At 39.4% G+C, this 18,277-nt stretch overlaps 1 protein-coding gene across 1 annotated transcript in view; it reads left to right on the top strand.

The window, feature by feature from the left end:
* The window catches only part of Pxn (Peroxidasin), a 493,078-nt gene that overhangs the window by 342,690 nt on the left and 132,111 nt on the right, over positions 1–18,277 (top strand). The window contains exons 6-7 of the mRNA XM_080277593.1: positions 1,533–1,604; positions 14,778–14,944. Of these exons, the coding sequence (XP_080133719.1) occupies positions 1,533–1,604; positions 14,778–14,944 (239 nt within the window). The remainder of the gene's footprint in view (positions 1–1,532; positions 1,605–14,777; positions 14,945–18,277) is intronic.

Below are 18,277 nucleotides of genomic sequence, written 5' to 3'. Positions count from 1 at the left end.
GTAGCATCTGATACTATCGTTACTGACGGTTTCCTGTACAAAGGTGGGCTTGTTTCTCATCTTGTTTTTGGCCGTGCATGGTGGTGGGACTACATGAGCGAGCTTGGGACATTAACCCCTTCTCTACGAGATGACGGTGGCAAGGTTAAAGGTGACTCTAACCTTTTGAAAACAAAGCGCGTTTTTTTTTTTTCTTTTTTTTCAGAACAAACTTTATAACCCTTTCAGCTAAATTGACGGTCAAGTAGAGTCACACTGGAGGACTTAAACAGTAACGAAGGAGGCTCATTTTGCCTCATAATTAAGCTTCATCGAATTTTCTGTCACCTCGACTTTGTATTCAAGTTGTTGGAATGACCCGGGTGCATCAGGTAAAAGCTAGCTGACTTTGTAAGGTTTTGCACTGTGAAGAAAAAAAAAATCGTGCAAGTGTAACTAGAATAGTGGAAATGGTCATCGTAGTGCAGTAGTTTACTGATATAAAGGGAGAAGTTAACTAAACATCAGCTAACATACCGAGAGAGTGCGTCGCCGCCGATGTCCAATCCCTATAAACATGCGGCTGCCGTGCTGTTTATACAGAGAACGAACATAATTATCTTTTTCGTCCATTATACTGTTCGGCTACATAGAGAATGCTGTTAGCTTTTGCCGCAGCGAGCTGAACCCTCTCTCTCTTTTTTTTTTTTTTTTTTTTTTTTTTTTTTTAAATGCTGATTGCCTCCGTTTGCATCTTTGTAGGTATTTTTCAGTTGACCTGTTGTTAACTGCAACTTAAATGTTGATCATGGTATCAGACTAGAGTGATTAAATGGGGAAAACAATGCAGTCAGGTACCGTCTGGTGCTCTACGGTATTTCTCACAAGATCCGATTTTAAGTATATACTCGTTATTGGCTCAAAGGACGATTTAGGAAGTCGGAAGGAAAGATAAGGTTTTTCTCTTTTTAACCGTAGTTGGAATGTCTTGCCCATCCTTGCAAAATGTGAATCTACATTGCCCGTGCTATATTACTCAGTTAATAATTTCTTTTACAATTTTAAAATTCAACGGAGGCGCCTTCTTGGCTCTGGTTACGTTAGTGAGAACAGAATTTCACTTCGTTGAAACAAACTATTTGCTTATTTATTTTTCGCCTTTACGAATTCATTCTGCATGTGTAGGTAGAGCTTTAGTAGTTACCTTTCCTTTCTTTCGTCGTGTATATAGTGTGCTGTATGCTTTAGAAAAAGCCTATATTTAAGTTAGTACAAATACTACCCTGTTATGCTCTGCAGGTTAATATTTAAGATTAGAAATTATTAAAGAGTAAATCATAAAAATATGCATTCTTTCAGAATCTAAAAGTTTTTGCTAAATTAAATCAGTTAAGGGAGCATTTTGAAAGAACAAGCTTCTCATCGCTGCACGATATAACTTCTGTAATACAGTGTTACATATCTGAGGAACAGCAGGATCGGTAATGTCGTGAAGGAAGGCGTGATAATGTGATGGTGAGGAAGTGTTGACCCTCTCTCTCTCTCTCTCCCAGATTCCTGCACAACAACCGCCTCCAGAGGATTCCAAGAGGCGCCTTCTCCAACCTTCAGTCTCTCAGGCGACTGTGAGTTTCTCATATATAGCCAAGTTCCATTCTCATTCCTTTTTAAAATTCTTTGTACATTTTGCATTGTATCAGCCTCGTTTGATGGCAGCTAATGGACGTGTACAATTGATTCACCGATGTAACTTAACTTAGATTTGTTTGTGCAGGAAGACCAGACAGAAAATTTCTGCACTCTGTCCTTCCAGTTAATATATATATATATATATATATATATATATATATATATATATATATATATATATATATATATATATATATATATATATATATATGTATGTGTGTGTGTGTGTGTGTGTAGATAGATAGATAGGTAGATAGATAGGTATATCATCCTGTAACTATTGTTATGATTTTGCCGAAAGAACAAGATACATGAGAAGATCCTACATTCGTACTGCCATTCCTGCAAAAACAATCAGTTACGAGACGTAAACGATCGTAAATATATGAGAGAATCTTACCCTGACAGAGGTTCTGTAGTGAGACCACTTCCTCATTCTTCTTAGACCTATCTCTCGGTGCTCTACCCTCTGTGTTCACACTCCTAGATTTTTCAGCTCATTTTCATCCTCCATTCATGCCACGTGCCAATACCACCTCACTTTGCCTCTACATATCACAAAATGACTTTGCTATATTTATCCAAGGGAGGGAAGAAGGAAGGCGAATGAGGCCAGAAGTCATTAGCATTTCACCTATTGCATCCTTCTGGTTTGAATATAATAGACCTCTGCTGGTATTTGAAGAATTATACCAGAAATATACAAAGTTTTCAAATGTTTGATTTAACGTTAAATCATCGAGGGAAAAGAAATTGCTTTCTCCAAATTAGAATAACACGGCCACATCTTACACCCTGACCATGCTTCATCACTCTAAACTCATAACCTGTAGCTATAATTCAGACTGGGAGCGAACTATAGTTACAGGTGGTGGAGTTAGAGTGACGGAGGATGGGCAGGTGTGGAAATGTGTGAGTCGTGGCCTAGTGTAATTCTAATTTGGAATGTACTGTACAATCAAATACAAAAATCCATTCACCTATCCTGACTCTCTCATCGAAGGAGTAAGATGCTTGAATGAGATGCAGTGGACAAGGATGTATAATATTATAACCCACAGATGTATATGTACCTCAGTTCACTTACGTCACATTCAAGCCTATCTGAATCCAGCGATGAAAGATTTGCAGGAGAGGCGAATGGACTTTTGTAGTTGATTTTACCATAATTCTAGTGACGCAATGAGTGAACCTCCCCACTACAAACCTGCTTTACCTATTGTCAAATTAGGTACAGTACACTTCCATCAGTTAACCCCACGATGGCAGTGGATTTCACTGGGCTGAACTCGTCTGTCAAATAAAAATTCGTAGGCGTACCGGCAGTAAAGGAAGGGTTACTCAAGATCGTGTTAGAAATGTTTGGCTGCCTGGATTTCTCTCAGTAAATTTTCTCTCTAACACACACACACACACACACACACACACACACAGTAAACTTAAGATTACGTCACGGATTCAAAGGATTAAACAGTGATTAAATATGTAATATATACCTTCATCATGACGCAGAGGGACGCCTGCATGTGGTGACACCGATACAGACGTCCTTCATCTCACTTCTCATACCCGAATGGGGGGTGATGGACTGCAGAAGGGCAACTTCGGTTTACAGTCTGCTGGGTTCACGATTTAGATGAACCTGGGGCTGCCGCCACCACCACCACCACCACCACAACTACTACTACTCCTACTACTACAAGTTCCACTTCACTGTATGGTTGTTTATGAAATAGGTAGAACCGCATTCTCTCTCTCTCTCTCTCTCTCTCTCTCTCTCTCTCTCTCTCTCTCTCACACACACACACACACACACACACAAAAGCGATCATGCAGTACTAAATTATAACTTCAGGATAGCAAATGACATAGTAAACAGCAATGACAGTTACAAACAGAGCCTAAACTATAAAAAACGAAATTATCAAGACCTAAAGAAGTATTTCTTAGAAGTTGATTGGGAAAATGAGCTTAGAGGACAAGATTTAAATGCTGTATATAAAAAATTCTGTGAATTTTATGAAATTGGAGTCCAGAAGTACATCCCACAGCACAAAGAAGCAGATAAGAAAATACAGAAATGTTTCAATACAGAATGTAAAAAATCAAAAGAAAGAAGAGATATGTTGTGGAATAGATACAGAAGACATAATAGTGAAAGGGCATATAATAATTACAAACAGGCAAGAAACGATTATACATGAATAAGGAGGGAAGCCCAAAATCAGTTTGAGGAGGATATAATAAATAAAAGTAGTGATCAACCAAAGCTGTTTTACAGCTATATCAGAAGCAAAACCAAAGTAAAAGATATAATACAATCAATTACAGACAAGGGAATCACTTATACACAAGAGAAAGATATTTGTGAAGCACTAAATAAGAATTTCCCATTAGTTTTTACAGAAGAAAAAAATTTTGAGAGGGACTATGTGGAACATGCATGTCCACACATACTACCAGATATACAAATAGCAGAAAAAGTAATACAGGAGGAGTTAAGTAGATTAGACAGAGGAAAAGCAAGTGGTCCTGATGAAATTTCATGTTGGGTACTACGAGAATGTGCAAAGGAGTTAAGTAAACCATTATTTTTAATTTTCAAGAAATCCTTGAGTCAAGGTAAACTACCTGATATTTGGAAAAAAGCAAATATTGTCCCCTTATTCAAGAAAGGAAATAGACAAAATCCACTCAACTACCGACCAGTATCACTGACCAGTGTTGTAAGCAAGGTATTAGAAAAGCTTATAAGAAAAGCTTGGGTAAATCATCTAGAAGAACACAGTATGATAACAGAAAGACAGTTTGGTTTCAGAAAAGGAAAATCATGTGTTACTAATCTGTTGAGCTACTATGACAGAGTAACAAACACAATACAGGAAAGGGAAGGATGGGTGGACAGTATCTATTTAGATTTCAAGAAAGCTTTTGACACAGTACCATAAAACGCCATAACTTCGGACATTTTTATGTGTTTTAATGAATAACTCCTTGTAGAATGGTGCAATTTTATTCCTGTTGGTGTCATGTGGTAGCCAGGGAGAGTACCTACTAAATCCATATATTTAAAAAAATTAGCCAAGCTAAACTTGTGTTTTTTTTTTTTCATTTTCAAGTGTCCGAAGTTAGGAACAAATTTCCTAACTTCGCACAGCTCTTCCAAACTTCGGACATCCATGTATTTTCCCTTTAAACATGAGAATGGTTAATGGGATCTATCTCTGGACACACTGGCGAAACTTCGGACACTTGAGAAGTTTTTAAAAAATGTAAAAAAAAATATTGGGCACTCGTGACCAGAGTTATACATATATAGAGAGAAGTATCCCAAAATATCTTCTTTTTGGAGCTCGTAATTTCATATCACATTAAATTGCATCATATCACATTGTAGTGAGGTATTCTGGCCGTAAATAGAACTAAGAACTATTCACGAACTTTTTGAAATGAAAAAATAAAATAAAAATGCACTGCATATACCCAAAACTGTAAGAGGAACTGTCCTCATTTTCCTAAACAAAACTTCACTTAATTATCAAGTATCTACCTCATTGACTCAACAAATGCATACCGAAATAATATAATATGATGTTGAACATTTCTTACAGGTTCTAAAGACACACACACACACACACACACACACACTGGCACATGTTATGAAGGCACCATGGAACATATTAACTGTAGTACATCAGTACAAAAAACTATTCCTTAACTACCAGTATAAAATACTGTAACTAAATATATAGTATCACTTTTTTCTTTAAAATAAACCTCATTACTGGTTAAGGCACCTTACTGGCAATAACTTTGGTACTGGTAGTACTGACTATGGTATCTTACAGATCTATATCAAAATTATTATCATTACTTAGGCCAAAGGTTCACATCTACATCAAAAATCATCCTTTGCTTTCGGTCAAGTGTTGGTTCTGGTAACACCTTCAGTATATCCTCTTTGTCTATGTCACTGCTGTCATCAACCATTGGGTATACAAATGTGTGAGGTGTACCCTGAACGTGTTTGAGAAACCTGACATGTATTTCTGGTTTTACCTTAACAATGATAGCAATATAATGCCTATATCTGTCTTTGGTATCAAAGGGAACCCTCACAACTACCCAATCTGAGGGAACAACTTTATCCCCAATAATCTGGGTAGAGGTGACTGTCAGGGGAGATGCTTGTGCTTCATGGTTGGGTGCAGATGTGGAAGTGGAAGGCTGTGCTGCTATCTCTGCTGTATCCTCTTGTGGCTGCAGTGGCTGGGGTTGTGGATCATCAACTTCACACTCTTCATGCTGGCTCTCTGTTTCATTTTGTAGCGCCCTTGTAGTAATACTCATGCCCGGTGACACATTCAACCTTTTCTTTCTCCTTGGTTTCGCTATAGCTGGACTTGAGCTTGACTGACTGGTTCCATGCCTCATGTCCTTCAACAATTCCAACACTGAGCTGTCTAAGGCAGTACTGGTAGATGGTCCTGGTGTACCAGTATCAGCTGTATCTTGGATTGAATCTTCTGGAAGTCTTAAGATGGATTTCTGTGGATCAAGAGGATAAATGCCGCACTTCCTAAACCCACTACGTAGGTTGTCAGCAATGGTCCCTTTAACTTTATCCACCAGTTCGGTCAGTAGTGCTGGGAAGCAGTCTTTAGGTAATGAAGCACTCAGCCTACCAACAGTAGTTTTCTTGAAGTTCTCGAGGATCTTACGCCAGTGCACTTTTAGAGGCCGGAACACAGCAACATCGAGAGGTTGTGTCAAGTGCGTGGAGTTAGGTGGTATGAGAAGAAAGGAGATATTATGTTTCTCACATGACTCAATAACACTGGGTGATACATGGCTTGCCAAGTTGTCTCCTATAATGACAACTCTACCTGTCCTGCATTTAGCATAGGGGAGGATAATTTTGTGGAACCAGTCATCGAATGAACACGAGTCGAACCATCCACTGGGGGACCTATTGCATAGTGTTCCAGGAGGGCCCCCTTCAGTCCAGGTATCATAAAGATGGATAGCTTTATACACCACATATTGAGGGAGTAACACACCAGATGCAGTTCCAGAGAACATAATAGATATTGAGGATTTTGTTGAGTTCATGATTCTCTCTGGATATTTAGTGCCCCGCCTCACTATGACTTTCTTTTTACCTGGATCATCAGTAAGATCGGTCTCATCAAAATTTATTATGTTCTCTGGAGGCACACCTTCTAGTGATTTTTTCAGGTTTTACCTTAACAATGATAGCAATATAATGCCTATATCTGTCTTTGGTATCAAAGGGAACCCTCACAACTACCCAATCTGAGGGAACAACTTTATCCCCTATAATCTGGGTAGAGGTGACTGTCAGCGGAGATGCTTGTGCTTCATGGTTGGGTGCAGATGTGGAAGTGGAAGGCTGTGCTGCTATCTTTGCTGTATCCTCTTGTGGCTGGCTCTGTCAGTCTTTATATTCTGGAACAATCGTCTACTAAGGGTTTGTTTGTGGCGCTTGAAGAAGGAATGGGCCCATTTAACACCAGGTACATTGTTACTGAATCGTGACACAACAACCCCTCGTTTGTCTAAATATGCTTTCACTAACATCCTCAAGTCCAAATTGTCGAGTGGGAATCCCCATTCTGCCAATGTGAGGATTCTCTGACACACCAGTAACTCTTCATCATGGCTCAATGAAGTATTACGTCCCACTTGTTTGCAATGTTTTTGTATCAGGTAATCATGTAATGTGCTCTTTTTTAATCTATATTTTTCAGCTGCTTTGCGCACACTCATGTTCTTGTTATTTATGTCATCTTTAGCCTTTTCCAGGGCACTTTTGGACACTTTACTTGTGTAGGCTCTTTTCCTCTTTATAGGAGATTTCGCTGTTTTAGCCATGTTTTTCTGTTTATATAATTAGCATCACTTTACCATTAATATTATTGTCTGTCCGAAGTTTGGACTTTATTTGGCTCAAATAATTTGTCTGTCCGAAGTTAGGAATTTTTTCTGCAAAATAAAGAAGCATTCATTAAAGCAGGCATAGCAAGATTATCCATGCATATATTTTGAAACAGTTTACTTCCCAGTACTTACAGCACTTTTCTACATATAATCGTACTGTTCACTTTTTTACAATTGAAACTGTTTGTTCTGTGTGAACAAAGTTTTGCAGGGTAAGAAAATTCAGTTATTTTTTCCAATGGATTCACGAATTTTTTTCACCCACACATATTCAAGCTAGTTTAATAGGATTAATACATAATAGTCTTAGAGGATTACCCTACCTACCCACATCATTATTTTTTGCAAATATAACACTCTCTTCCAATAAACTTGAATTATTACATTTTTTTGCGAAATGTCCGAAGTTTGGACGCCGTCCGAAGTTATGGCGTTTTACGGTACCACACCAAAGACTTTTATGGAAACTGTACCATCAAGGAGGAATTCGAGGCAAACTGTTTTGTTGGAGGCAAGACTTTCTCATAAAAAGAGAAATGAGAACAGTACTAAGAGGGAACTACTCATCATGGAAAGAAGTGACTAGTGGAGTACCACAGGGTTCAGTGCTGGCACCAATCATGTTTTTAGTGTATATAAATGATATAAACAGTAACACTGGAAATGAGAGCTATCTGAATATGTTTGCAGATGATGCAAAAATACAAAGGAGAATTATTAACACAGACTCTTGTAAAGAGCTACAAGAAGAATTAAATAAACTTCATGAATGGAGTAGTACATGGCAAATGGAATTCAATGTGGACAAGTGTCATGTAATCAAGTTTGGTAAAAGTGGAAAAAGACCTGATTGGGATTATAAGTTAGGAAATAAAACCCTATACACATCAGAAAGAGAGAAAGACCTAGGTGTGATTATCAATAACAGACTATTTCCGGCTGACCACATCAGCGAGAAGGTACGGAACATGTATACACTGCTTGCAAATATGAGAATAGCATTCACATACATAAATGAAGACATGCTAAGAAGGATAATAACATCATTCATTAGACCAACCCTGGAATATGTATCAGTAGTCTGGAGTCCTCATCTCAAAAAGCACATAGACAAGATTGAAAAAGTTCAAAGGGCCACTACAAGATGGATACCAAGCTTAAGGGACCTAAGCTACGAAGAAAGACTAAATAAACTGAATCTACCAACACTACAGGAGAGAAGGAAAAGAGGTGATATGATAATGCTATATAAGTGCATATCAGGGAAGGAGAAAATAGACATAAATGATTACTTAACATATGGAGAAGCATCAGCAAGAGGACACTGCAAAAAACTGCACAAGAAGAGAGGTGATAAAGACGTAAGGAAATTCAGTTTCCCAAACAGAGCAATTGATCAATGGAATGCACTACCGAATGAAATAGTGTGTGCCAAAACAATTCACAAATTTAAGGATATGTACGATAAATATGGTTTAAGACGCGGGACAGTACAAGCTTGACTCATTCCTGTAAAGATACAATTAGGTAAGAACAATTAGGTAAGGTAAGAACACACACACACACACACACACACACACACACACACACACACACACACACACACACACACACACACACACACACACACACACACACACACACAACACACATTGCTCCTCAGAGTCGCCTCCACCCTTACCCCATCTGTCCATCACATACTCATATCTTCCTTCCCATACAGTTTACTCACAACATTTAACTCAATCCTGCATCATCTCTGAGTATACTTTAGGTTTCATTCTCTCAGGATTTATCATGGAAAGATCATATTATTGTACTTCACTTCCAAAGTCTGCTTCCAAGAGATTAGGTGTTAGCTTTGCTAAGCTATCTCCATGCCTTCTTTATCCTTGCACAGCTGTTGACTTTACAGTGTATAGGCATTTTATTTACCCATGTGGAGAGTACAGTTCTCATGTGTGGGGGGGCCTCCCTACATACAGCTCTTCTCTACAGGGGGGAGTCAAAGGCTTTTCATGGGAGTATGGATGGGGTATATGCATGGGAGTGGGTGAGAATGAGAGGGGATAAGAAGATGCATGTAATGATGTGTACAAGAGATGGAAGGAGAATATAAGAGGGTATGGATCAGTTGGTTCAAGGATTGTGTGGGTGACATTGAAAGTAGGAATACAAACGTGGGTGATTGTGTGTGTGTGTGTGTGTGTGTGTGTGTGTGTGTGTGTGTATGCGCCAACATAAGATCATGCAAGCCGAGTGAAAAAAGAGTTCAGCTGGGTAAATGTGGAAGTGTGCTTGGAAAGTTTGAGAGTAATGAGAGAATGTTTTCAGTTGGAGATATGAATGGAGAAGTAGAGAATGTGAAGGTGGATGGAGTACTTGGTGAGTGGGATGTTCCTGCAGAAGTGGATGAAAATGGCAGTGCTCAAGTGGATATTTGTTCACGGAGGGGGGATGGTGATAGCCAATACCCTCTTTAGGCACAAAATGATCCACAGGTATACGTGGCAAGTGATGAAATGGGTGGGAGATGAACTGAATGGACAGAAGGCAGTGACTGATTATGTGTGTCTGGACGACAGAATGAGGAGGTATTTCATGGATGCAAGAGCATACAGAGGTTGGGGGATTGGACTTTCTGACCACCACTTGGTGGTGGTGAAAGTCAAGGTACAAGTGCAGTGGATGAATAGAAAGAGGGAAGGACAAGAGGAAGTTGTCCATACAAGGGAGGTAGAAAGGTTGCAAGAGGCTGGAAAAAAAAAAAAAAAAGACAGTATAAGAAAGAAATGGAGCAGCAACTGGGTAAATATGATTGGAGCAGTTGGGGGAGGTGGAAGGTGTTCAAGATATTCGCAGAAGAACTCTGCTTACATGTGAGGTGGTGTGTGGGATGAAGAGAAGATGAAAGAGGGTGCAAGGAACAGCATGGTGGAATGAAGAGGTGAGACAGGCTGTGATGCAAAAGGAGAAAACATATAGTCAATGGATGGGAAGCAGAAATATGGAGGAAGTTGAGAAACAAAAGAGATAGTTATCTGTAGAGAGGAAGAGAGAGATGAAAAGGTTAGTGGGAGGGAGTAAGAAGAGGGTGGATGAGGAATTTGGAAGGAATTTCAGTGTAAAGTGGAGGGAATGTAAGAAAATGTTGTGGAAGGAGTTAAAGAGAGTTAGACTGGGTGATAAAGAAGTTAGTAGTTAGGAGTAAAAGATAAGAATTGTAGATTGATAATGGAGATGGGGGAAAAAGTGACCAGATGGAGAGAACACTTTAACCCCTAAGCGCTGGTTGACATATACAACCGTCACGATTTTGGACGTGCAGCAATGCTGGTTGACATATATAGCCGCAAGCATCTTCCTGCCACCCTTTGAACTTTAACTTATCCTTACTCATCAACGGGACCACCTGGAGACATGGGGATACTGTACTTTCATATGAAAGAGGAAGAGTTGGTGAGTCTTGTGTATTTTTAATTTTTTCTCTAACTGTTATAGTTTGGCAGATATTAGAGTTTGAAGTAAGGGTATATTTTCCAAAATCACGGTATCCCCTGTAGGGAGGAGCGTGTGACATCGGAAAACCCCTGGCGTGTAGGGGTTAAGGAACTGATAAACATAAAGAATGAAAGTAATATGAGTATAAGTGGCTGGGGAATGGCTGGCAGGAAGAGGGAGGTAAGAAGGGAGGGAGAGATCAGTAGGATGGATTGGAATCAGTGAAGAGAGTCAAAATGGGGAAGGTCCCGGGAATTAATGGATTGTGTAGTGAAATGTTGAAGCATGGGGGAGAGATAGAAATAGAATGGATATGGAAGATGTGCAGATTGGTCTGGGAGAATAGAGTCCCGAAGTATTGGAAGTCAGGTATAATTATTCTCCTGTACAAAGGAAGAGGGAAAAAAGAAGTGTGTGCTAATCACAGGGGCATATGATTCTTAGTGTAACTGGAAAAATATATGATAGGATACTTATTGACAAAGTTAGGGAAATAACATAGGAGTTAGAGAAGAACAGGGATGTGTTAGGAAGGGAAGAGATTGTGTATATCAGATATTCATCGAGGTTGTGTATATCAGATATTCATCCTTAGCTCTTTAGTGGAGAGATTTCTAGAGAAGGGAAAGGAGTTGTGTGTGGCCTTCATGGGTTTGGAGAAATCATATGACAGAGTGGATAGACAAGTAATGTGCATAATATTAAAAATGTACTGTATGGAGTAAATGAGAAGTTGCTGAATGCTGTAAAAAGTATGTGTAAGGGTGCTAAGGCTGCAATGCATGTGGATGGTGAAGTGAGTGGATTTCTTTACCTGAATATTGGATTGAAACAGGGATGTGTCCTGTTTCCATGGTTGTTCAACCTGTATATGGATGGGGTTATAAAAGAGATACGAGGTGGGGCAGTGGATGTTGGAATGGCCCTAATGAAAGAGGGCAGCGTTTGGAAACTTCCTGCATTATTGTCTGCAGATGATACTGTGTTGTTAAGTGAAAATGAAGGAAAACTGCTTGGTGAATGAGTTGGGGAGTGTGTGTAAGAAACTGAATCATACAAGGTAGGGCAGTGGATGTTGGAGCTGCCCTAATGAGAGAGGGCAGTATTTGGAAACTTCCTGTATTATTGTTTACAGATGATTCTGTGTTGTTAAGTGAAGATGAAGGAAAAGTCCATGGTGAATGAGTTGAGGAGTGTGTGTAAGAAACGGAATCATACAAGGTAGGGCAGTGGATGTTGGAGCTGTCCTAATGAGAAACTTCCTTGTTTATTGTCTGCAGATGATCCTGTGTTGTTAAGTGAAGATGAAGGAAAACTGCTTGGTGAATGAGTTGGGGAGTGTGTGTAAGAAACAGAAATCATACAAGGTAGGGCAGTGGATGTTGGAGCTGCCCTAATGAGAGAGGGCAGTATTTGGAAACTTCCTGTATAATTGTTTGCAGGTCATTCTGTGTTGTTATATGATGACGAAGGAGAACTGCAAGGCTTGGTGAATGAGTTTGGGAGAGTGTGTAAGAAACAGAATCTAAAGGTGAATGTAGGGAAGAGTAAAGTTATGGTCTTAGAGAGAAATGAAGTCAGTGAATGTACAGTGAGGTTGGATGATGAGGAAATGGAAAATGTGAATGATTGAAGTACTTGGGTAGTGTGATGAGTAAGGATGGAAATTAAGAGAATGAAGTGCTTGAAAGGATACAACAAGGAAGAGAGGTTGCTGGGTCTTTGAAAGCAGTGATAAGAATTAGGGAAGTGAGCATGGAAGTAAAAAAGTCACATATTGATAGTATTGTGGTACCAACTCTAACATATGGAAGCGAAGCTTGGACCTTGTTGGAAGGACACAAGTCAAGAGTGAGAGTAGTGGAAATGAGTTATTTGAGAGGAGCATGTGGAGTTAATGAAGAGACAGACTGACAAGGAAGGAAGTGAAGGAGCATTGTGGTGTGGATGTGGATGTGATAGAAAGCATTAGGAGAAATATATTGAGGTGGTTTGGCCATGTGGAGAGGATGGAAAGTGAGAGACTAGTGAGGAGAGTGTATGTGAGTGAGGTGGAGAGGGGACGAGGGATGGGGAGGCGGAGGATGAGATGGAGGGGTATATTTGAGAGGTATGTGAGAGACGTGTGTGTGACCTGGGGGGAGGACAGTGAAATGGTAGGGGAGAGGACGACATGGAGGCATTTTGTGTGTGGGGGGGGGCACCCCTTATGGGATTAAGGCATTTGGCAATAAAAAAAAAAAATAAATAACTCTCTTCCTCTTACTGACCCCCTTCAGCCCCTGTCTCTTAACTACACTATCACATCTGTATCTGTTTTGTATCACAACTTCATTGGTCACTGCTCTTTTAAACTCTCTGCTTGCATCCCCTCTCCATGATGGACGGCTCATAGTACCATTGAGCAGCAAACTCTCTCCCTCTTTCTGTGCAACCTTAATGCAAGAGTTAGCTAATATTCTCCGAGTTCTCCATGTATGCAACAGGTCAACTGTGGAATTGTCTTCCTATGTCTGTATTTCCTTAGCTTATTACATCCAGTCTTTTAAACAGTTTGTCCAATCTTCTCAAAATGATCAGATCTTGGTGTTGACCATCATCCATGCAGTTGATGTAGTGCTGCCTACTTCTGTCATCACCTTTATCATTCTTTTTCTGTGTCCAGCCTCCTCTCTTGCTGTTTCTCCCATCTCTCCTGTCACTTTTTATTACCCATCATTCCTTTTCTGGTGATTTAACATTAATTGACAAGCCTAATGGTTTCCTGTAAACCAGGAAACCACTTACAGCACTGGGTGGTAACCATACAACCAACCCATATGTGTTCCCCACTTGTTAACAAGTGAGTTGGCAGAGGGTTAGTGCCCCTCCCCGTAAAACAGCTAACTCGAAGACAAACGGGCACCCCATACAGAATTAGGGCATTTAGCTATAGATAGATAGATTGATTGATTGATTGATTGATTGTTTTTCTTCTTAGCCAGAACAGTCTTGCAGGCTATTAGCCTTTTGGTTCCTTCTTCCGTGCATTTTTAAAAAATCAGGTGCTAGGTATGGGTGTTGTGCTCTTGAATGCTCTTTTTTTCTTTTTTTTTTTTTTTTTCTTTTTTTTTTTCCCTATGAGTGACTCTACACTGAATAACAAGCCAAATGCTTTCCTGTACACCAGGAAGTCATTTACTACACCATATAACCAAATTATGGTGCCTGGTGGTTTAGTGGGTAAATAAGGTGCTCCAATTGGATTGAGCCTGTGTAGGTTTATATCCAAGGGGTGGTTGGGGTTTATTGCTCATGTAATGCCACTCAGGGATGAGTGAGTTGGTCACCTTCACCTTAAATGTCACGACCAACTTGCCTAGCCCCGGGCTTCTATGCTTCTCAGGGGGCAGCATAGGATTGGATGATGGATGGATTGATGGGTAAATGAATTTTAAAGTTTCCTGTAACTACTGTATCAGTTGTATCCCCTTCCACATTAATCAGACCTTTTAATCAGCACATTTTCAGTCTTTGGCTGGGATCTTGCCACCTTTTCTCCAAAAAAATGTAGTACCATCCTCCCCTAATGTGCACAATACATTACTTAGAAGCCAGTTTGTTATTTGTTTGGCTCAAAAGTGAATAAAGTAATTATCTCCTTGCAGGCGCTTGGACTCCAATGCACTGATTTGTGACTGTCAGATGATATGGCTGGCACAGATGGTGAAGGAGAAGCAACATACCACACAAGTTGCTGCTACCTGCCAGTTCCCAACATTTCTTCAGGGCAAGAGCTTGACCTCACTCACAGACTCCGAATTCCAGTGTATTGGTGAGCCTTGGAAGCTGCATAGTGCATGTACTGATAATGTTCTGCTTACTGTGTGGTTAAATGTTTTGCAGTATTTTTTCCTCTGAATCATTGAAGTGTACTGCAGTTACTAGTAGTTGCTACTCTAGGTTCAACTGGATCTGAATCCAGTTGACTGAAGGAAACTGACCACTATAAGTGGGTGCTCTCTGAGATCTGTTGTTGAGATTCTGTGGAAGGATTCTCTGTTGTTGTTGTTGATCAGCCTCAGTCTGTCTGGCCATGCAGATCCATCAAACACAGGCAAACCTCTGCCCCTGCAGGACCAACCCATATAATAAACTGATTTTCCATTGCAGTTGACAGTGTCTTGCCATACTGAGGCTCAGAGAAAAGTGTGAAGGTTTGGTTCCTGGGTGGATGCTGCATTTATCTTTGTACCCAGTTAACATGCACCATAGTAGGCCCCATGGTCTGGTTATATGGTTATTACCCAACATTCGAAATTGTTTCCTAGGTTACAGAAAACCTTTAGACTTCTCACTAACTTTAGACCCATCTGAAACGGAAAGAAGAATAGAAAGTGCCAGGAGGGAAAGGGAAAAGTAGTAAGGAAGGAGGACAGACACAGAAATAGAATGATAAGGTGAAGGTAGAAGTTGGCAGCACTATATCAAGTGAGTGGGTGATGGTCATCGCCACCTATCACTGTGAAGGATTGTATGTGATGTGATAAGTAGTATGGTACTTGAGGTGAGTATGTTGAGGTGCGGAGGGCTGTATTGCTTTGTGGACAGAATGGATTGTTTGTGAATTGTATTTTGTGTTGGTACTGATGTAGTGAAGGGTGATGGTTGTATTGTGATGTGATTAGGATTACTTGTGTCTCTCATGACTCTGTAGTTTCTGAGGGGTATGCTTATGGTGAAGGTTTATGAAGGGTGCTTTTTGACTGGGGGTTTTGGATGACCAAAGTAGCTATGCAGTATGTTTATGTATGTGTTTGTGAAATGCAGTGGTGGGCATTAACACGTTAATCTTTAATCTGTTAATAACGGAGCTAATTTTTTTGTTAACGTGTTAATCCTCTAATTTTTTTTAAGTTAACGAATTATCGTTAACTTCTGTTAAAATTTCTGTTGATTTCCCTTAATCCATTATTTATTTTCTGTTACAGGTCACTTCAGGTCAGAAGTGTTTTCATTCATTCATTCATTGCCAGACGCCATGTATCCCAGACGGGGTGGCCAATGGCTTAGAGTTAATTGTTTTACAGGGAGGGGCACTACCAACCCCACTAGAAGTGTTTTAAATCATTTAAATCCTCAAAATCGATAGTGACATAGTGACTCTAAGCCAACAGAACTTTGGACTGTGGAGTGATCATAGACTCATAGTGATGGCGTCTCAATCAAGTCTGTCCCCTTGTCTCAGTTGTCTGTAAGTGAGATTGAAGTCAGCCAGGACAGATGTTTATGAAGGAGAACGAGCACTTGCCTGTCGTGAAAGACTCGAAGTAGAGGAGGAGGAGTAATACCTAATTGAGTGATTGTGTCATTTGCATTTCTATTATTTTTTAATTCGAACTGTATTTTTTAAATATTTTGGGGTATTAATAAAACTTTTTTAGCTTTAAGAGTGTCTTTCACAAAGGAAAACCGAGTTTCATATGTAAAAAACAAAAATTGGCAAGTAACAGACTAGCAGACTATACCTCATACCAATTAATCTGGCCAGGCATGTATGGCAACACTGTTCCTGCCGAGATTCTGATTGAGTAGAGGTGTCTTCGATTTCGTTCTTGCGTAAACCGATGGTCTCTCTATTATCAAATGTGATACTGAGTTTATTGACAATTCAATCGTCAAAAGCAATAAGAAATCCATTATACACTTAACAACAATGAAATTTTCGTAGGAAGATAGAGATATGAGTCAACAAAGTATTATAACAGTCCAAGTCAAGGTCAGCATTCGAACAATTCTTTTAAATCTCCAACACTCCGTATTATAATAGAAAATTAAGGAAACCTGCTTAATCTAAGCGTTGGTATAACACACATTTAAAACTTAAGATCAGTCCGTACTGTGATAATTGAGAAGATATAATGAAATAGTTTTATTTTAGCCTACTCTGATTTTCGCGATATTTTCAAACCTCCCTCCCCGCAGAACTCGTCTCTTCATTGGAATTTTTGATTATTCAGAGTTGTGGCACGATTTAAGGGTGCAGGCTGATCTTAAAGTTTTAAATGTGTGTTATACCAACGCGTAGATTAAGCAGGTTTCCTTAATTTTCTATTATAATACTGAGCGTCGGAGATTTAAAAGAATTGTTCGAATGCTGACCTTGACTTGGACTGTTATAATACTTTGTTAACTCATATCTCTATCTTCCTACGAAAATTTCATTGTTGTTAAGTGTATGACGGATTTATTATTGCTTTTGACGATTGAATTGTCGACGAACTCAGTATCACATTTGATAATAGAGAGACCATTGGTTTACACAACAACGAAATCGAACAAATACCTCCAGCCAATCAGAATCTCAGCAGGAACAGTGTTGCCATACATGCCTAGCCAGATTAATTGGTATGAGGTATATCAAATTAGTGATCAGCCAGGTTAACGTTTTTAAAAACTAGTGGATTAATGGATTAATAGTAAATTTCCATTAATTTAACTGCGGAATTAGTGGATTAACTTTAACAGAGCTACTTGACGGATTAACGGATAAACAGTTAATGAAGCTAACGTTTTTCATTAACTTGCCCACCGCTGGTGAAGTGTTTTGTTTTATAGAAGAGGGATGTTCTTGAGACATTGTGTATAGTGTACAGAGCTTGTTTGTTTTTGTTTCTTAGTGGTAGTGAATGGTGAACAAAAGTTGCATGGTCAGGATGGGTATTGGATTGAACTAATGAATTGTGTGCCTCTCATATAGTCCTTAATTGGGATTTTCTTTTTTTCCTACTGCAAGTGACCTGTGTTGTGTCTCTGTTTACTGTCTTTTTATTCATATACTTTCATATAGTGTTTTTTTTAAGCTTTTCCATGTTTTTGGCAGGTTGTGGCCATTTGTAAGTAGGAATTGCTTTGCTGACTTCTTTTGTAGGAAGGTCATGTAAAATAACTTTAATAAAAAAAGAAAGAGGAGGAGGCTTATACATTGCCAGCAACTTGTGATTCCTAAGCAGTAGATAGAGAAAACATGTTGGAAGGACTGTAAGATATTTGTGGCACTTATGGAAATGGCATACAGTACAATATACGAGCATTTAGCTGGAGGGATTTGGAAGGTGTCCTATTTGTTCCAGCTGCTCCTACTGGTGTTTGCTGTGTGAATGCCCTT

Source organism: Coenobita brevimanus, chromosome 70 (assembly GCF_032717465.1).
Source record: "Coenobita brevimanus isolate Jiangsu-jjx chromosome 70, ASM3271746v2, whole genome shotgun sequence".
NCBI classification, from domain to species: Eukaryota; Metazoa; Arthropoda; class Malacostraca; order Decapoda; family Coenobitidae; genus Coenobita; species Coenobita brevimanus.
This window is presented reverse-complemented; position numbering and strand designations above follow the sequence as displayed.